Consider the following 21137-nt stretch of genomic DNA (forward strand, 5'->3'; position numbering starts at 1 on the left):
TTCTGTTTGTGTTTTTATGATCCAATCCTCCAGACATGCGCAGCGAGCAGTGCTACATGAAATGGCACGAGGACGAGTGTGGCCAGCCGCTGCCTGGACGGTACCGGGTGGACATGTGCTGCTGCTCGGTGGGAGCTGCCTGGGGCGTCGACTGTGAGGAGTGTCCCAAAGCAGGAACACCGGAGTACAGAGCCATCTGTCCCCGAGGACCCGGCTTCGCCAACAGAGGAGACATTCTGACCGGCAGACCCTTCTACAAAGGTACCAAGATTATCAGCTTACCAAATGTGAAGAAAGTCTTTTACCCAGAATGCTTTATGGCACCATTTGTAACGCACTCAAAGATCCAGATGTTGGCACCTCGTAGCTCATCTGGTTGACTGGGCGACCCATAAACGGGCTGTAGTCCCAACACAGCGGTCATGGGTTCAGATCCAGCCCACGGCCTTCTGTTGCTCCTTCACTGTTCTTCTCTGCTCTTTTCCTGTCTTTCTGTCGCCACTGTCCCATATAATAAAGACTAATAAATAACTTAATAAAACAGATCCAGATGTCACCATGGGTCTGATTAACTTTGAGCTAAACTGAAATCATTTCAGCTCTTTTTCCACATTGAATGAATGAAAAACAAGCAATGCAAATAAAAAAATGCAGCATGTTAGCATCTCTGTGGCACTAAGTGCACTTGGTTTGTAAATGGTTGTATTTATATATCGCTTTTATCCAAAGCGCTTTACATGATACGTCACATTCACCCATTCACACGCTGATGGTGGAAGCTGCCATGCAAGGCGCTAACCACGACCCATCAGGAGCAGTTAGGGGTTCGGTGTCTTGCTCAGGGACACCTCCACATGAGCACGACGGGCCGAGGATCGAACCGGCAACCTTCCCGTTACAAGACGGCCACTCTACCCACTGATCCAGATGTTAATTGACTTAATTATGACACTAGACGAAAAGCGAAAAGACTTCCAGAGTGAGATTGTCTTTGCCAAATTTTGAGTCAATATTTTCAGGAGAAGTAAAGATATTTAAGTTTAGATGTCACCAGGACTCATCCGGTCGTCGTCGTTCCATCCAGTCCATGTGAAACTCCCAAACAGTGGACACACATTTAATGTTGTTACAGAAAAGATTCATCAGTACGTGTTGTGGTTCAGGCTTATGCAGAGAAGTGTGGTAACAGTGACACAATCTGAATACTCCATTATTCAGAGTAAAACTTAAAAAAGTCTCTCTGCATATTTGTTGCTTATAGTTTCATCAGAGCCGATCCATAGATAAAGTCATAGACCTGCTTCATCCTGCACACATGGAGACTTCCAGTGAATTACAGCACTAACACAGACACAGACATGCATGCTCACACTCATGCCTATGACATATTTAGAATCAAAAAACACTTTCTGCATGTTTTTAGACTGTAGGTGGAAGAAAACCCATGCAAGTACAGGGAAAACACGCAGCTCCACACAGAAAGGTTCAAACTGAGAACCTTAAAAACTGCATAAACTTAAGTTTTCTTCATGTTTCTTCCCAGATGTGAACGAGTGTAAGGTGTTCAACGGTCTGTGTACTTATGGAACCTGCAGAAACACCATCGGAAGCTTCAAGTGTCGCTGCAACAGCGGCTTCGCTCTCACCGCTGAGGAGAGGAACTGCACGGGTACGAAGGGCTTCAAAGTACACGCAATGTTTCCGTCACGCCTGACAAACACGCTCTGAGCTTCCTCTCACTGTGTCCTTGTGCTTTCAGACATCGATGAATGTCGGATCTCCCCTGATCTGTGCGGTCACGGAGCGTGTGTCAACACGCCCGGCAGCTTCGAGTGCGAATGCTTCGAAGGCTACGAAAGCGGCTTCATGATGATGAAGAACTGCATGGGTGAGCTGGAGGCACACAGCACACAGAGAAGACCAGAAAAGAGCTAACCTTATTGAACCGGAGGGAAATTCCTGCAGCAGATATTGCTCTGAAAGCAAAATGACAAAAGAAAACAAGAAGATATAAGTTAGATGCACTACTGAAATACAACAAGTGAAGCCAGAATAGAAGAGAAAACTGATGCTGAGGGAATAAATGTTAGATCAGTTTGTAAATAAGAACTATTGAGAACAGCCAGAAGTGAAATAATTCACATGTTGAGGTTGTTCTTGAGAATACAATTTGATTTAAAGAAGGCAAAGTAAGGCAAGTTTATTTGGAGAGCACGATTCATGCACACGGTCATTCAGAGTGCTTTACAGTGATCCAGAATTCTAAAGATGATTTAAAAAGTAAACATTAAAAGCATGCATTTAAATCATAGACATAAGACTAATAATGACAATTAAGAATAAAATCAACATGAAATTTTATGATAATACAAAGAAATTAAAACTCAGATTAAAAAAAGAGATCAAATAAAATCACTTCAGCTGCACTCTTTGAAACTAAAGTTTTCCTCCTGTTGAACTGTACTGCTGTTTAAATGTGAGTTCTTTTGGAGTTCATCTGAAAATGACCAGAAACACCACAAATCCTAAACTTAATTCCGAATAATGGACCCCCTGGTGGGTTTATTTAGGGCTCCAAGAGACTTTTTTCTGATGTTCCATATGTGTACGTGTGTTAGAATGACTGAAGGGGGCGCTGTGGCACAGGAGCTGTATACCGTGTCCTTCCTCCTTGTGTCCAAAAACATTTCCTGTTTTATGGTGAAGGATCAAATTTTGAGCTGTTCCAAAAGCTTTAAAGTTGCTGCTGTTCATTTCTAGTCTGTTTCTGCTTTTCCACATTTATTCACATTAAAATGTCCTATAAGTGCTGCATATGAAAATAAAATGCTAAATGTTGCACATTAAAATGAAATGTAATGGGACTGAAACTAAAGCTGCATAAACTATGAATAAGATGAATACTGATGTTTTTGCTCTAATCCTTTCAATCCTGCAGAAAGTGGAGGAGTTTGATGGCGACAGTAGAGATTATTTTAAAACGTGGAATCAGACTGGTTTGTTTTATCGTCTGACTCCTTTCTTGTGTCTTTGCCGGTGGACAGACATCGATGAGTGTGAGAGGAACCCTCTGCTGTGTCGAGGAGGAACCTGCCTGAACACTGAGGGCAGCTACGAGTGTGAATGTCCCACCGGACACTCGCTCAGCTCCGACGGATCGGCCTGCGAAGGTAAAGTTATACTTCATCTACTGTTTATGCACTCTCACAGCTGCATGTCCAGGTCTGTTTTAAAGCCTCTGGATGTATAAAGAAAAAGCTCAAATCTTGAACTCATCTGCAGCTACAGAGAGGAGAGGTTGTTTTCATGCTTAGTCTGTGTGATGCTTCATTCTCTTTGCATGTTCCAGATGTGAATGAGTGTTCGCTCAGTGACAACCTGTGTAAGAACGGGCAGTGTGTCAACATGCCGGGAACCTACCAGTGCTCCTGTGACACCGGATACCAGGCGACACCGGACCGGCAGGGCTGCGTCGGTGAGTTTGGTCCAAATATAAACTACGATGCTGGATAATGATTTCAGGACAGCAGTCTGTTGATGCTGTTGCAGGTTTGGCTTGTGTGCATTCTTCTTACTGTCATTGAACGCCTCATCTGTACCGGTGACCTCTCTCTCCCTGCAGACATCGATGAGTGCACCATCATGAACGGAGGCTGTGAGACTCACTGCACCAACTCAGAGGGAAGCTACGAGTGCAGCTGCAGCGAAGGCTACGCCCTCATGCCCGACCTCAGGACCTGTGCAGGTACAAAACAACAAGTAAAAGGAGAACTGCAGTTTGTGTCACATCTCATGCATTCTGCGATGAGATTTAAGATTCAACATGCTTCATTTGTCACAGACTTACACAGTATGAGCAGTGAAATGCATCACGACTGTTCCACAAGGCTGTGCAAACACAAGATAAGATAGATCAACCTTTTATACCACTGAAAAAAATATCAAGATAAAATCAGTTTGATTCATTCAGAAGTTTTACTGATATATATGTGATCACTTTAGACAGTTTTAGAATTTTTTGGAAGGTTTTTATTCATTTTTGATTATTTACAATTTTTATTTTTTCAAATTTTTATGTCTTTTAAAAAAAAATAAAACTTAAGGGAAACTATTAAGGAATTTTAGGAATTTTCTTCCTGAAGATTTTGCAAATTTTTATAAATTTGAGGAATTTTTTTGCTGAATTTTTGGATTTTTTTCAGACAACAGGAGGGTTAAAGCTGTTCTAATCCACAGGTTTACATGCAGCCTGTGTTCTTAAAGGTTGCAGTTGTGAGTGTTTGTGCATTCATGCATGTTTCCTTCATGTACCTGCAGTATTTTGTCATGAACCCTGTTCCTCTGTCAGACATCGATGAGTGTGAGGAGAGTCCAGACATCTGTGATGGAGGCCAGTGTACCAACATTCCTGGAGAGTACCGCTGCCTGTGCTACGACGGGTTCATGGCTTCCATGGACATGAGGACCTGCATCGGTGAGACACAAACAACAGGCTGCTGTTTTAGAGTCTGTTCTGTCATTTAGTTATTTTTATCTTTAATTCTTTCATCCTGTGTCCTGTTTTTGGATCCGTCTGCTCGTCTTCGGGGTTTTCTCTGTCAGTCTCACTTTCTGTCACTGGAATCTCCGAGGCGGGAGCGTTTCTTATGTAACCTGTGTCTGTCCGCTCCTGTCTGCCCAGATGTGAATGAATGCGACCTGAACCCAAACATCTGTCTCCACGGCGACTGTGAGAACACCAAGGGCTCCTTCATCTGCCACTGTCAGCTGGGATACTTTGTGAAGAAGGGATCGACGGGCTGCACAGGTAGACGGCTCATTCATGCATACAGCAGCTCCAAAAATCCATTATTTACTCAGAGTATCTGAAGATGTCGTCAGAAACGGATTTAAAACTGCCCTGCTTAGTAAAAGAGTCATTAAATAAAGGAGCATTTCACTGCAGAAAACTGAAGCTGGAGCTCATTTTCTTTCTAAACCGACTTTTGCATAAAAATGTTTCACTGTAAATCATAATAAATGGATTTTTTAATAGTTGTTGGATTTTGTAATGTTTTTAATATGAATATCCGAGTCATAGCAACTAATTTGTAGTTAATTGAACTTAAAATGTGTAATTTTCTAACTTTCAGGACGATTTTAGAGTTTTTATAACTTCAAGACTTCAAATGATGATTGAATGAATAAACAGCTGCAAGTTTATTCAACTTATTAAAATAAGTTTATAAGAAATAAAAGTAGCCTAAATGAGTTAGAGTTTAAAAATTTTCAGAAACTTTTAGTTTTTTGTACTTTGACAAACCAGAAACAGTGGAACCTTTCTGTTTGTCATTAATAGATGTTAGATCAGGTTCTAATTTATTTTTTAATAATTTAAACGGGTCTAATCATGACTCATGTTGGTATTTAATTTAATCCCTACATTTACTGATGGTAACTGGAAGCAGCCACATAGACTGCTTTTTAAAAAATGACTTTTTATTGTTAAAAATGAAGTAAATTTAGCTCCATTTTACACTTTCATAAGAACTAATTAAGCATCTAAACGTGCATTTTAAAGCCAGCAGAGGACCTTAAAGTCTGAGCTGAATGAGCCTTTATTAATTAATGATTTAATGATAAACTTCTCTTCCTGTTAATCGGGTGACTGACCCTCTTATCCTCCCAGATGTCGATGAATGTGAGATCGGAGCTCATAACTGTGACATGCACGCCGCCTGCATCAACGTTCCAGGAAGCTTTAAATGTCGCTGCCGAGACGGTTGGAGTGGAGACGGCATCAAGTGTGTGGGTGAGTTCAGAGGATCTACGCTGTAGTTCTACGCTGTTTGTTCTACGCTGGTGCTCTACGCCGTTTGTTCTACGCCGTTTGTTCCACGCCGTTTCTTCTACGCCGTTTGTTCTACGCCGTTTGTTCTACGCCGTTTGTTCTACGCCGTTTGTTCTACGCTGTAGTTCTACGCTGGTGTTCTACGCTGTTTGTTCTACGCCGTTTGTTCTACGCCGTTTGTTCTACGCCGTTTCTTCTACGCCGTTTCTTCTACGCCGTTTGTTCTACGCCGTTTGTTCTACGCTGTTTGTTCTACGCCGTTTGTTCTACGCCGTTTGTTCCACGCCGTTTCTTCTACGCCGTTTGTTCTACGCCGTTTGTTCTACGCCGTTTGTTCTACGCCGTTTGTTCTACGCCGTTTGTTCTACGCTGTAGTTCTACGCTGGTGTTCTACGCCGTTTGTTCTACGCCGTTTGTTCTACGCCGTTTGTTCTACGCCGTTTGTTCTACGCCGTTTGTTCTACGCCGTTTGTTCTACGCCGTTTCTTCTACACCGTTTCTTCTACGCCGTTTCTTCTACGCCGTTTGTTCTACGCCGTTTGTTCTACGCCGTTTGTTCTACGCCGTTTCTTCTACGCCGTTTCTTCTACGCCGTTTCTTCTACACCGTTTCTTCTACGCCGTTTCTTCTACGCCGTTTGTTCTACGCTGTTTGTTCTACGCCGTTTGTTCTACGCCGTTTGTTCTACGCCGTTTCTTCTACGCCGTTTCTTCTACGCCGTTTGTTCTACGCCGTTTGTTCTACGCTGTTGTTCTACGCTGTTTGTTCTACGCTGGTGCTCTACGCCGTTTGTTCTACGCCGTTTGTTCCACGCCGCTTCTTCTACGCCGTTTGTTCTACGCCGTTTGTTCTACGCCGTTTGTTCTACGCCGTTTGTTCTACGCCGTTTGTTCTACGCTGTAGTTCTACGCTGGTGTTCTACGCTGTTTGTTCTACGCCGTTTGTTCTACGCCGTTTCTTCTACACCGTTTCTTCTACGCCGTTTGTTCTACGCCGTTTGTTCTACGCTGTTGTTCTACGCTGTTGTTCTACGCCGTTTGTTCTACGCTGTTTGTTCTACGCTGTTTGTTCTACGCTGTTTGTTCTACGCTGGTGTTCTACGCCGTTTGTTCTACGCCATTTGTTCTACGCCGTTTGTTCTACGCCGTTTGTTCTACGCCGTTTGTTCTACGCCGTTGGTTCTACGCTGTTTGTTCTACGCTGTTGTTCTACGCTGTTTGTTCTACGCTGTTTGTTCTACGCCGTTTGTTCTACGCCGTTTGTTCTACGCCGTTTGTTCTACGCCGTTTGTTCTACGATGTTTGTTCTACGCTGTTGTTCTACGCCGTTTGTTCTACGCCGTTTGTTCTACGCCGTTTGTTCTACGCCGTTTGTTCTACGCCGTTGGTTCTACGCTGTTTGTTCTACGCTGTTGTTCTACGCTGTTGTTCTACGCCGTTTGTTCTACGCCGTTTGTTTTACGCCGTTTGTTCTACGATGTTTGTTCTACGCTGTTGTTCTACGCTGTTTGTTCTACGCTGTTGTTCTACGCTGTTTGTTCTACGCTGTTTGTTCTACGCCGTTTGTTCTACGCCGTTTGTTCTACGCTGTTTGTTCTACGCTGTTGTTCTACGCCGTTTGTTCTACGCCGTTTGTTCTACGCCGTTTGTTCTACGCCGTTTGTTCTACGCCGTTTGTTCTACGCCGTTTGTTCTACGCCGGTTGTTCTACGCCGTTGTTCTACGCCGTTTGTTCTACGCCGTTTGTTCTACGCCGTTTGTTCTACGCCGTTTCTTCTACGTCGTTTGTTCTACGCTGTTTGTTCTACGCTGTTTGTTCTACGCTGTTTGTTCTACGCTGGTGTTCTACGCCGTTTGTTCTACGCCGTTTGTTCTACGCTGTTTGTTCTACGCTGTTTGTTCTACGCTGTTTGTTCTACGCCGTTTGTTCTACGCCGTTTGTTCTACGCCGTTTGTTCTACGCTGTTGTTCTACGCCGTTTGTTCTACGCCGCTTGTTCTACGCCGTTTGTTCTACGCTGTTTGTTCTACGCTGGTGTTCTACGCCGTTTGTTCTACGCCGTTTGTTCTACGCCGTTTGTTCTACGCTGTTTGTTCTACGCTGTAGTTCTACGCTGGTGTTCTACGCTGTTTGTTCTACGCTGTTTGTTCTACGCCGTTTGTTCTACGCCGTTTCTTCTACACCGTTTCTTCTACGCCGTTTGTTCTACGCCGTTTGTTCTACGCTGTTGTTCTACGCTGTTTGTTCTACGCTGTTTGTTCTACGCTGTTTGTTCTACGCTGTTTGTTCTACGCTGTTTGTTCTACGCCGTTTCTTCTACGCCGTTTGTTCTACGCCGTTTGTTCTACGCTGTTGTTCTACGCTGTTGTTCTACGCTGTTTGTTCTACGCTGTTTGTTCTACGCTGTTTGTTCTACGCTGTTTGTTCTACGCTGGTGTTCTACGCCGTTTGTTCTACGCCGTTTGTTCTAAGCCGTTTGTTCTACGCCGTTTGTTCTACGCCGTTTGTTCTACGCTGTTGGTTCTACGCTGTTTGTTCTACGCTGGTGTTCTACGATGTTTGTTCTACGCTGTTGTTCTACGCCGTTTGTTCTACGCCGTTTGTTCTACGCCGGTTGTTCTACGCCGGTTGTTCTACGCCGTTTGTTCTACGCCGTTTGTTCTACGTCGTTTGTTCTACGCCGTTTGTTCTACGCCGTTTGTTCTACGCCGTTTGTTCTACGCTGTTTGTTCTACGCTGTTGTTCTACGCTGTTTGTTCTACGCTGTTGTTCTACGCCGTTTGTTCTACGCCGTTTGTTCTACGCCGTTTGTTCTACGCCGTTTGTTCTACGCTGTTGTTCTACGCCGTTTGTTCTACGCCGTTTGTTCTACGCCGTTTGTTCTACGCTGTTGTTCTACGCCGTTTGTTCTACGCTGTTTGTTCTACGCTGTTTGTTCTATGCTGTTTGTTCTACGCTGGTGTTCTACGCCGTTTGTTCTACGCCGTTTGTTCTACGCTGTTTGTTCTACGCTGTTTGTTCTACGCTGTTTGTTCTACGCTGGTGTTCTACGCCGTTTGTTCTACGCCGTTTGTTCTACGCCGTTTGTTCTACGCTGTTGGTTCTACGATGTTTGTTCTACGCTGTTGTTCTACGCCGTTTGTTCTACGCCGTTTGTTCTACGCCGTTTGTTCTACGCCGTTTGTTCTACGCTGTTGTTCTACGCTGTTTGTTCTACGCCGTTTGTTCTACGCCGTTTGTTCTACGCCGTTTGTTCTACGCCGTTTGTTCTACGATGTTTGTTCTACGCTGTTGTTCTACGCTGTTTGTTCTACGCTGTTTGTTCTACGCTGTTGTTCTACGCCGTTTGTTCTACGCCGTTTGTTCTACCCTGGTGTTCTACGCTGTTGGTTCTACGCTGTTTGTTCTACGCTGGTGTTCTACGCTGTTTGTTCTACGCCGTTTGTTCTACGCCGTTTGTTCTACGCTGTTTGTTCTACGCTGGTGTTCTACGCCGTTTGTTCTACGCTGTTTGTTCTACGCCGTTTGTTCTACGCCGTTTGTTCTACGCTGTTTGGTCTACGCTGGTGTTCTACGCTGTTTGTTCTACGCTGTTTGTTCTACGCTGTTGGTTCTACGCTGTTTGTTTTACGCTGTTTGTTCTACGCTGTTTGTTCTACGCTGTTTGTTCTACGCTGTTTGTTCTACGCTGGTGTTCTACGCTGTTTGTTCTACGCCGTTTGTTCTACGCCGTTTGTTCTACGCTGTTTGTTCTACGCTGTTTGTTCTACGCTGGTGTTCTACGCTGTTTGTTCTACGCTGTTTGTTCTACGCCGGTGTTCTACGCCGTTTGTTCTACGCCGTTTGTTCTACGCCGTTTGTTCTACGCTGTTTGTTCTACGCTGGTGTTCTACGCCGTTTGTTCTACGCTGTTTGTTCTACGCTGTTGTTCTACGCCGTTTGTTCTACGCCGTTTGTTCTACGCTGTTTGTTCTACGCTGGTGTTCTACGCCGTTTGTTCTACGCTGTTTGTTCTACGCCGTTTGTTCTACGCCGTTTGTTCTACGCCGTTAGTTCTACGCCGTTTGTTCTACGCCGTTTGTTCTACGCCGTTTGTTCTACGCTGTTTGTTCTACGCTGGTGTTCTACGCCGTTTGTTCTACGCCGTTTGTTCTACGCCGTTTGTTCTACGCTGTTGTTCTACGCTGTTTGTTCTACGCTGTTTGTTCTACGCTGGTGTTCTACGCTGTTGGTTCTACGCTGTTTGTTCTACGCTGGTGTTCTACGCCGTTTGTTCTACGCTGTTTGTTCTACGCCGTTTGTTCTACGCCGTTTGTTCTACGCCGTTTGTTCTACGCCGTTTGTTCTACGCTGTTGTTCTACGCTGTAGTTCTACGCTGTTTGTTCTACGCTGTTTGTTCTACGCTGGTGTTCTACGCTGGTGTTCTATGCTGTTTGTTCTACGCTGTTTGTTCTACGCTGTTTGTTCTACGCTGTTTGTTCTACGCTGGTGTTCTACGCTGTTTGTTCTACGCTGTTTGTTCTACGCTGGTGTTCTACGCTGGTGTTCTATGCTGTTTGTTCTACGCTGTTTGTTCTACGCCGTTTGTTCTACGCCGTTTGTTCTACGCCGGTGTTCTACGCCGTTTGTTCTACGCCGTTTGTTCTACTCCGTTTGTTCTACGCCGTTTGTTCTACGCCGTTTGTTCTACGCCGTTTGTTCTACGCCGGTGTTCTACGCTGTTTGTTCTACGCCGTTTGTTCTACGCTGGTGTTCTACGCTGGTGTTCTATGCTGTTTGTTCTACGCTGTTTGTTCTACGCTGGTGTTCTATGCTGTTTGTTCTACGCCGTTTGTTCTACGCCGTTTGTTCTACGCCGTTTGTTCTACGCCGTTTGTTCTACGCCGTTTGTTCTACGCCGGTGTTCTACGCTGTTTGTTCTACGCCGTTTGTTCTACGCTGGTGTTCTACGCTGGTGTTCTATGCTGTTTGTTCTACGCTGTTTGTTCTACGCTGGTGTTCTATGCTGTTTGTTCTACGCTGTTTGTTCTACGCCGTTTGTTCTACGCCGTTTGTTCTACGCCGTTTGTTCTACGCCGGTGTTCTACGCTGTTTGTTCTACGCCGTTTGTTCTACGCTGGTGTTCTACGCTGGTGTTCTATGCTGTTTGTTCTACGCTGTTTGTTCTACGCTGGTGTTCTATGCTGTTTGTTCTACGCCGTTTGTTCTACGCCGTTTGTTCTACGCCGTTTGTTCTACGCCGTTTGTTCTACGCTGGTGTTCTACGCTGTTTGTTCTACGCCGTTTGTTCTACGCCGTTTGTTCTACGCTGTTTGTTCTACACTGGTGTTCTACGCCGTTTGTTCTACGGTGTTTGTTCTACGCCGTTTGTTCTACGCCGTTTGTTCTACGCTGTTTGTTCTATGCTGTTTGGTCTACGCTGGTGTTCTACGCTGTTTGTTCTACGCTGTTTGTTCTACGCTGTTTGTTCTACGCTGTTGGTTCTACGCTGTTTGTTCTACGCCGTTTGTTCTACGCTGTTTGTTCTACGCTGGTGTTCTACGCCGTTTGTTCTACACCGTTTGTTCTACGCCGTTTGTTCTACGCTGTTTGTTCTACGCTGTTTGTTCTACGCTGGTGTTCTACGCTGTTTGTTCTACGCTGTTTGTTCTACGCCGGTGTTCTACGCCGTTTGTTCTACGCCGTTTGTTCTACGCCGTTTGTTCTACGCCGTTTGTTCTACGCCGTTTGTTCTACGCTGTTTGTTCTACGCTGGTGTTCTACGCCGTTTGTTCTACGCTGTTTGTTCTACGCTGTTGTTCTACGCCGTTTGTTCTACGCCGTTTGTTCTACGCCGTTTGTTCTACGCTGTTTGTTCTACGCTGGTGTTCTACGCCGTTTGTTCTACGCTGTTTGTTCTACGCCGTTTGTTCTACGCCGTTTGTTCTACGCCGTTTGTTCTACGCCGTTAGTTCTACGCCGTTTGTTCTACGCTGTTTGTTCTACGCTGTTTGTTCTACGCTGTTTGTTCTACGCCGTTTGTTCTACGCCGTTTGTTCTACGCCGTTTGTTCTACGCTGTTTGTTCTACGCTGTTTGTTCTACGCTGGTGTTCTACGCTGTTGGTTCTACGCTGTTTGTTCTACGCTGGTGTTCTACGCCGTTTGTTCTACGCCGTTTGTTCTACGCTGTTTGTTCTACGCTGTTTGTTCTACGCCGTTTGTTCTACGCCGTTTGTTCTACGCTGTTTGTTCTACGCTGTTGTTCTACGCTGTAGTTCTACGCTGTTTGTTCTACGCTGTTTGTTCTACGCTGGTGTTCTACGCTGGTGTTCTATGCTGTTTGTTCTACGCTGTTTGTTCTACGCTGTTTGTTCTACGCTGTTTGTTCTACGCTGGTGTTCTACGCTGTTTGTTCTACGCTGTTTGTTCTACGCTGGTGTTCTACGCTGGTGTTCTATGCTGTTTGTTCTACGCTGTTTGTTCTACGCCGTTTGTTCTACGCCGTTTGTTCTACGCCGTTTGTTCTACGCCGGTGTTCTACGCCGTTTGTTCTACGCCGTTTGTTCTACGCCGTTTGTTCTACGCCGTTTGTTCTACGCCGTTTGTTCTACGCCGTTTGTTCTACGCTGGTGTTCTATGCTGTTTGTTCTATGCTGTTTGTTCTACGCTGTTTGTTCTACGCCGTTTGTTCTACGCCGTTTGTTCTACGCTGGTGTTCTATGCTGTTTGTTCTACGCTGTTTGTTCTACGCTGGTGTTCTATGCTGTTTGTTCTACGCCGTTTGTTCTACGCCGTTTGTTCTACGCCGTTTGTTCTACGCCGTTTGTTCTACGCCGTTTGTTCTACGCTGGTGTTCTACGCCGTTTGTTCTACGCCGTTTGTTCTACGCCGTTTGTTCTACGCCGTTTGTTCTACGCCGTTTGTTCTACGCTGGTGTTCTATGCTGTTTGTTCTACGCTGTTTGTTCTACGCTGTTTGTTCTACGCCGTTTGTTCTACGCTGGTGTTCTACGCTGGTGTTCTATGCTGTTTGTTCTACGCCGTTTGTTCTACGCCGTTTGTTCTACGCTGTTTGTTCTACGCTGGTGTTCTACGCTGTTCTACGCCGTTTGTTCTACGCCGTTTGTTCTACGCCGTTTGTTCTACGCTGGTGTTCTATGCTGTTTGTTCTACGCTGTAGTTCTACGCTGTTTGTTCTACGCTGTTTGTTCTACGCTGGTGTTCTATGCTGTTTGTTCTACACTGTTTGTTCTACGCTGGTGTTCTACGCTGTTTGTTCTACGCCGTTTGTTCTACGCTGGTGTTCTATGCTGTTTGTTCTACGCTGTAGTTCTACGCTGTTTGTTCTATGCTGTTTGTTCTACGCTGTTTGTTCTACGCTGTTTGTTCTATGCTGTTTGTTCTACGCTGTTTGTTCTACGCTGGTGTTCTATGCTGTTTGTTCTACGCTGTTTGTTCTACGCTGGTGTTCTACGCTGGTGTTCTACGCTGTTTGTTCTACGCTGTAGTTCTACGCTGCAAATACGAGCTGGAAAGACGAGACAGAGGAGTAAAAGTGTCGATTATACAAAAGAATCTGTTGAAGTTTCTGTTTTTTGCTCATTTCTTGCAGATCAGGATGAATGCTTGGCAGAAGACCACAACTGTAACCCCAACGCTGACTGTGTGAACACACCAGGGTCCTACAGGTGCTCCTGTAAAGAAGGCTTCAATGGAGACGGCTTCTCATGCTCCGGTAGGCAGCAGAACTCACCGAATAAGCAGCAGAACTCACCGAATAAGCAGCAGAACTCGCCGAATAAGCAGCAGAACTCACCGAATAAGCAGCAGAACGGACTGGAAAAGCATCAAAACTGCTCCCATTTAATAAAAGCCAGGTGCTGCAAATCCACTAAAAAAAAGACATTTAGTACCTTTTGTCTATAGAATAAAGTAGAATAGAACAGAAATGCTTTATAGTGATCCAGTTCTGGTGTTGGTGTTGAACACAAACAGTAAAGTGACCACAACCACATTAGAAAAATATAAAATATAAGAGATATAAAGTGTATATTGACTTCAGGGAGTCTCTGTAATGACAATAAATCCTCTAGTTGTAATGCTGCTTCTGTCCCTTTTCAAATAAACCATAGATTAATAATTATCCTCCGAGTGTCCACAGCATCATACCGCCACCTCCATGCTTCACTGTCAGGACTGTCCACTGTGGTGGTCCTGCTCACAAAAGACACAAAAGCCCTGGAGTGGATGTAGAACTTGTTTGGTCATTTTGTGTCTATTTGACTTGTTTTGCATCAGTTTTTAGTAGTTTTTTGTTCATCTTTCTTGTCTCCTTTCTGTCATTTTGCATCAGTTTAGAATGAGTTTGAATACCACACTGTCAGTCTGTAATGTTTGTTGTTCTGTTCCAGACATGGACGAGTGTGCAGACAATGTGAACCTGTGTGAGAACGGCCAGTGTCTGAACGCTCCGGGAGGTTATCGCTGCGAGTGTGAGATGGGATTCACTCCGACAGAAGACAGCAAAGCCTGTCAAGGTGCAGCTTTCACTCCGACACACTCCTTTATCCTCGGACTTTCGCCGCTTCCTGTCCTCTAGCTGACGTTTTCCTCTTTGCCGCCGCAGACATCGACGAGTGCAACTTCCAGAACATCTGTGTGTTTGGAACGTGTCAGAACCTTCCGGGGATGTTCCGCTGTGTGTGCGACGACGGCTACGAACTGGACCGAAGTGGAGGAAACTGCACCGGTTAGCAGCTGAAGCTCTGAGACAGAACAGACTCACAGTTTGGCCGAGTGTCTCTGAATAGAATTATGTTAGACTGCATGCCAAACGTCAGATTTACTGATTTAATAATATGTCTTCATTTGACTCTTATAGAAATCACATTTTATGATCTGGTCTGTTGTCTGATTTGGGTAAAAGTGCAGCACTATGGCAGATATTTAATGTTTGATTTAAGAATCCATCAGTTTTCAATCTGTACTGTTTTAGTTTGTGGTAAAACAAAGCTTTAAAGAATGCAATATCTAAGCTTTTCCATGTAAACTAAACCACAGCGTGTCTGTTTTTGTTCTGCAGACATCAACGAGTGTGCCGACCCTGTGAACTGCATCAACGGACTCTGTGTGAACACACCTGGAAGCTACCTGTGCAACTGTCCGGCCGACTTTGAGCTCAACCCCACTGGAGTCGGCTGCGTTGGTGAGTCAAAATGAGACGTTTAATGAAAGAAAGGCAGGGCAGACGTATCTAAAACCATTCAGAGCCTTACAGACAATAAGCAGGGCCTTAAATTCTATTCTGTATTAAACAAGAAGACAGAGCAAAGACCTGCTTTAGTTCAGTACCGTAGTGGACTCTGTTCAGTCCTGATGGGACACAAAACTTCACATGTTGTTTAAGATTTTACAAAAAGAAAAAAAAGGAAAGCACTGAGAACTTTGGTAAATGTAGAGAAGAGTTTCACAAACATGTAAAAGCTGCAGAAAAATGAGCAAAAACAGATAAATAACTCTGGGTTCTGATCAGTCAGTGCAGATCTACCAGAACTGTTTAAGCAGATTATATTATTATTTTGGGGTCTGACAATAAATAGATCCTCGTATAAAATTCTATATTTAACTGGTAGCCGGTGCAGGAATCGGGAACTGAGAGTGTTTCAGCGTCAAACGGACGGTAAATAAATGAAATATGAAATGCAAATAAACATGCAGAAATTTGGTCAATCTGGAGCCAAAAACACTCAGAGAATAACAGTGTGCTTCTTTTAAAGATATTCACTGAAAACATCACCATGAGTTCATTTACAAGTAGTTTGTGTGTAATTATTGTAATAATAATAATGTTTATATATATGTTATAAATGATAATAATTTTAGTGTTATTATTATTATGACTTTATTTATATAGCACTTTTTTAAAAACAGACTTTACACAGTGCTTTACAGACAAAAAATAAAAGAGAAATCAGGAGGAACATTAAATCAATAAATTCAAACATGTAAAAGATTCTCAGAATAAATTAGAAGAACACCAGCAGATAGATGATAAAATGCTGATTAAAACCATGAACACAAGGCTAAAAATGCTAATAATAGTAGTAAATAGGTTAAATAAATACATAAATAAATAAAGGTAAAAAATAATTAGATGCTAAAAGTAGACAATAAAAGGTAGAAATAGAATACAAATTTCTATCTCATGAGTCAGACTAACATTTAATTGGGTGTATGTTCTTGGACTGACCTTAAGTTGTGCGTCGTCCTCAGACGTCCGTGTTGGAAACTGCTTCCTGGACATCCTGGCTCGTGGAGACGGAGGAATCTCCTGCAGTGCAGAGATCGGAGTCGGTGTGACCCGAGCTTCCTGCTGCTGCTCCCTGGGAGGCGCCTGGGGAAACCCCTGTGAACTCTGCCCGCCTCCCAACTCCAGTAAGAACCTGCACCATCAATTATTTAGAAGATCTAGTGCAAAACACAGCCACCTGTCATGAGTACAGTACTTTAAGTGCTGCTTCTTTCCTCACTGTGGAATGGAAAGTCACAGTAACTCACTGTACGCTTCTGTCTGTCTGCAGCCGAATATAAGACTCTGTGTCCTGGAGGAGAAGGATTCAGACCAAACCCCATCACTGTTATCCTGGAAGGTAAAACATCCGTCTTCTGTTCAGCAGCTGCTTCATGCGCAGCACTTTAACAGGGCAGTCTACCAAAACAAATCAGTACGTCAGCGACATTAATGGATGTAACAATCTCAAATCTTTTCCAGATATCGATGAGTGCCAGGAGCTCCCAGGACTCTGCCAGGGTGGAAACTGTGTCAACACTTTTGGCAGTTTCCAGTGTGAATGTCCAGCCGGCTACTATCTGAATGAAGAGACTCGCATCTGTGAAGGTACGAGCTGAAAGAGAAGCTGCACCCACTGTAAAATCTGTTTAGATTACAGAAATCACCTGAAAAGATGCAATAAAAGTGACATTAAAACCTCAGACTGTGGACCGATGCTGGCGATCGTACTTAGGCACCAGAAACAAACACGTTTTCAGCCAAATTCTCCTTTACAAGAAGGAAAACAACTTTTCTCCTGTTGAAGTCACTCACTTCAGCCTCAGACAGCTGCTACAATGGAGAAACATGGCTGTACTTCCTGGAAGATGTGCATGTAAAGTGTCAAACAGAAAGGTTTGCAGCCTAAACAAAATGGTGAATAGTGCTGCTCTCTTCAAATAGCCACCAAAAAAGTAAAAAAAAAACCCTCAAAACATAGTGTGGTATTCCCATAAATCTTGGCTGCAATGCTAAATGCAAAAAGTCACGTTAAGAGAAACTTCAATGAGTTTAATGTTTGAATATCCCAGACGAGACACCAACTGTCACAAAATAATGTGACAAGCTGGAAGTCAGTGCAAGAAATTTAGTTAAATCAAGTGGAATTTATTAAAACACATAATGACAGTGTGGAAGTAAACAGTTCCGGCTCCTAAATCTTGGACAATAATGAATCTAAAAGCCACATTAAACTGCAAGTTGTGCCAAGACCGACTATAAAGTTAAAGGTCTGAATGTCCGGATGAGCCTCCAAATGTCACAAAGAATCTGAAAAGTTGGAAATAGATGCAAGAGATTTAGTTAAATCAAATGTAATTTATTAAAGCACAAAATGACAATGGAATCATGACAGTCTGCAGCATCAGCTCCAAAACTCTTGGCCACAATAATGAATTACCCGGGCGAGCCCCCAATTATTCAAACTGGCTCAAAGAAAGTGACAAGTAGGAAGTCAATGCAAGCGATTTACTTAAATGGAATTTGTCAAACATAAACAACAGAATATGGGGGTCAGCAGTGTTGGCTCCAAAAATCTAAGAGTGAATGTGAAAGTCACGTCAAACTGCAAGCTCTAACATTAACCAACAACCTGAACGTCCCAGACGAGCCCTCAATGGCCTCAAACTGGCTCAAAGAAAGTGTCAAGTAGGAAATCAACAGAAGAAATTTGGTTTAATCAAATGTAATTTATTAAAATGTAGAATGACAGTGGAGTGTGCAGGAATGCCAGCAAAGAATGGATGTGTTCATGGAGCAAACATAAAGGTCAGTGGAAGATGGAAGAGGCCCTCTGAGCTCAGCTACACTTCTAGACAGCTGACGGACATGAACACACCTACTGAGGACAAATGACCAACCTGCTCTCACTGCGTGTTCTGAATGAGCTGCTGTCACATCCTTTCTGCAGATATCGATGAGTGCACGACCCACATTGGGATCTGCGGGCCTGGAACCTGCTACAACACTCTGGGCAACTACACCTGTGTGTGTCCTCCTGAATACATGCAGGTCAACGGAGGAAACAACTGCATGGGTGAGCACTGACCACGTTTGTCCTCACTTTGTTAGACAGTAGCACATTCCAGTGTTTAAATCTACGTCTTCTCTCCTCCTCGTACTGCAGACATGAGGAAGAGCGTGTGCTACCGTAACTTCAATGACACATGTGAGAATGAGCTGTCCTTCAACATGACCAAGAAGATGTGCTGCTGCGCCTACAACGTGGGAAAAGCCTGGAACAAGCCCTGCGAGGCCTGTCCCACTCCTGCTACCTGTGAGCTCCAGTAAACACCTTGAAACCGCAGCTGGTGAAACTAAGGATTGTCCTGATCAGATTGTCTTGCTCCCATTGTGATCCTAATCATTGAATATTGAGTATCTGCTGATCCCAAGTCAATACCAAGTTCCTCACATGATTCACACTTCAAGTCAGTTTCAAATCCAATCTTTGACTACTAAACAGCTCTGCAGTGCATTAAGAGAAAAAAAACATCAATTTCTGCATCCAAGCTGCTCCTTGATGTTAGGAAAGTGGTCGTGAACCTTGTAGTAATGTTTGAATGTACTGTTGAGAGGATAAAGTGTGCTGTCGCTCTGCAAGCTGCAAAAGATGGATAAAGCCTGAATTCTCTGCAATGGGCTGCTCATCCAGCACAAAGATTTCAGCTACAGTCCCATTTTCTAGTTCAAAATGCAGACAATTTAGCCACTTCCTGTCACAAATTGTGCTTTCCTTTCACACCCCAGTCTAGAAGGTGGCAGTAATGCACCTTAAAATGGTTCAGTAACACTCAACACCAATCAGAGAAGAAGACACTTTCCTTTATGACACATTTACAACAAATGTAAAGAAGAGATTGGGCTCATATCAAAGTTTATGCTCAATAAAGCCAATATCAGAGGAGAAATTCCTTGATCAGCCCAGAACTCGTATTAAAGATCGAATCAGGACATCCCTAGTTAACGTTTATTCATATATTTGACTAAAATCATTGAACTTCTTCTGCCCTGGTGTTTTTTCAGCTGAGTACCAGTTACTGTGTGGGAACCAGGCTCCTGGCTTCATCATCGACATCCACACCGGCAAACCGATCGGTGAGACCAACACTGGCAGTCAGTCAGAGTTCTGACCTCAACAAAATGTGCATTCCACCTCTTTTATTCTGTGTTCTGTCCTCCTGCAGATATCGATGAGTGCAGGGAGATTCCTGGTATCTGTGCCAATGGAGTGTGCATCAACCAGATCGGGAGCTTCCGCTGTGAATGTCCCATGGGCTTCAGCTACAACAACATCCTGCTCATCTGTGAAGGTACGGCTGTTCCTCAGCTGTATGTTGTTTCAGTGGTTCAGTGGTTAGCACCGTCGCCTCACAGCTAGAAGATCCCCGGCTCATGTCCCAGCCTTCCTGGGATCTTTCTACATGGAGTTTCCATGTTCTCTCTGTACATGTGTGGCTTTTCTCCAGCTTTCCAAAGTCTAAAAACCTGCTGAGGTTAGCTGTAGGTGTGATTGTGTGTCTCTATGTGTAGCCTTAGAATGACAAACTATTCCTTTAGCTACCAGCAGACACTTCCAGACCAAAACACACACATGCAGTTTCTTTTACAGACTGTTTGTTTGTAGTTTGCAGTTTTTTGCCGCCTGGCTGCTACACTATGCCTGCTTTTATGTGAATGTCATTAATACAGCAGCTTGAGATTTGAAACGGCATAAATGCATCCCTGTGACAGAAACAGATGAATCTCACTGGATGTAAGATCAAACTGATCAGAGATGATGTTTATTAAACTACACAATAAAGGAAGTTAAAGTCAGTGAGACCTGTCGCTGCTCTGGGGGTTCACATGGGTTCTGTTAAGCATCTTGAGTCAATCTGAATTCTAATTGGCGCCATATAAATAAAATTTCATTGAACCGAATAGCCCTGTGATAGACTCTTACCCGTCCAGGTGTGTCTACCTTCACCCTCAGACAGCAGGGATAGACTCCAGCCCTGTATGACTCTGAGGACTAAACGGTGTGCAGATGATGGCTGGATGGATGGATGGATGGATGGATGGATGGATGGATGGATGGATGTCGTCTCATGCAGCAGACGTCTACCTCTCCTGTACAGACTTACTGTTCATTTCTGTTATTTTTTTCTCCAACACTCCGCTGTATCCCCTCGTTCCACCTGCTACTGCATCATTTCACACTAACAGATCTCATGTAGATACAGGATATACTGTATTCTTGCTCTACTAGGTCCCACTGACACACACATACTCTCACATTCAGTGCAGAACACACTCCATCTCTGGCTGAGAGGCACTGTACGATCATTCCACTCAGTACATGTAACGCTGCCTTCACCAGCATGAATAATGTCCTTGTAAAGGTCGGTACAGTGGATCTCCTGACAGAACCATCAATCACCCACAACCTGCCAGCGACCGTCTACCTGTAGCCGAGCCAACATGGCGCCGTGGTGTTTTCTCTCCGAGCAGACAGTTCTAGAACCTGTGATTGATGTCCACTGTTTCTGTTTCTTCCTCAGATATTGATGAGTGTAACAGCGGGGACAACCTGTGCCAACGGAACGCCAACTGCATCAACATTCCCGGCAGCTACCGCTGCGAGTGTTCGCCCGGCTTCAAGCTGTCTCCCAGCGGGGCCTGTGTGGGTGAGTCCAGCCTGGATGGAGGCTCCCAGAGCAGAGCAGCAGAGGACAGATTCAGGGATTCTGTTGGATGTGGGGAAAATGACAAATATGCAGGTTCTTTGCTGAGTGAAAAATGTAGAAATGTGCTTTTCCAGAGCGCCTGCTGAGATACAGCAGCTTTTAGTTGAGTTGTTTCTACTCTCAGATGTACGTTGCTTTGGATAAAAGCATCTGCTAAATGAAAATGTAGAATTAATTGACTTGATCATGCATGGTATGGTTTGGTTTCATTCTGTCCTAAACAACCATGATGGGTGTTTAAAACTAAATGCTCATCAACAAACAATGATTA

At 44.1% G+C, this 21137-nt stretch overlaps 1 protein-coding gene across 1 annotated transcript in view; it reads left to right on the forward strand.

The window, feature by feature from the left end:
• fbn2b (fibrillin 2b) overlaps positions 1 to 21137 on the forward strand; it is a 121560-nt gene that overhangs the window by 80703 nt on the left and 19720 nt on the right. Inside the window, 21 exon segments of the mRNA XM_051946915.1 lie at positions 34 to 261; positions 1544 to 1669; positions 1760 to 1888; positions 3045 to 3170; positions 3350 to 3475; positions 3623 to 3745; positions 4349 to 4474; positions 4682 to 4807; positions 5669 to 5791; positions 13422 to 13544; positions 14221 to 14346; positions 14436 to 14558; positions 14892 to 15014; positions 16082 to 16243; positions 16390 to 16458; positions 16581 to 16706; positions 18049 to 18174; positions 18265 to 18414; positions 19164 to 19235; positions 19325 to 19450; positions 20681 to 20806. Coding sequence (XP_051802875.1) covers positions 34 to 261; positions 1544 to 1669; positions 1760 to 1888; positions 3045 to 3170; positions 3350 to 3475; positions 3623 to 3745; positions 4349 to 4474; positions 4682 to 4807; positions 5669 to 5791; positions 13422 to 13544; positions 14221 to 14346; positions 14436 to 14558; positions 14892 to 15014; positions 16082 to 16243; positions 16390 to 16458; positions 16581 to 16706; positions 18049 to 18174; positions 18265 to 18414; positions 19164 to 19235; positions 19325 to 19450; positions 20681 to 20806 — 2685 coding nt within the window.

The sequence above is a fragment of the Acanthochromis polyacanthus genome, chromosome 4 (assembly GCF_021347895.1).
Source record: "Acanthochromis polyacanthus isolate Apoly-LR-REF ecotype Palm Island chromosome 4, KAUST_Apoly_ChrSc, whole genome shotgun sequence".
Classification (NCBI taxonomy): Eukaryota; Metazoa; Chordata; class Actinopteri; family Pomacentridae; genus Acanthochromis; species Acanthochromis polyacanthus.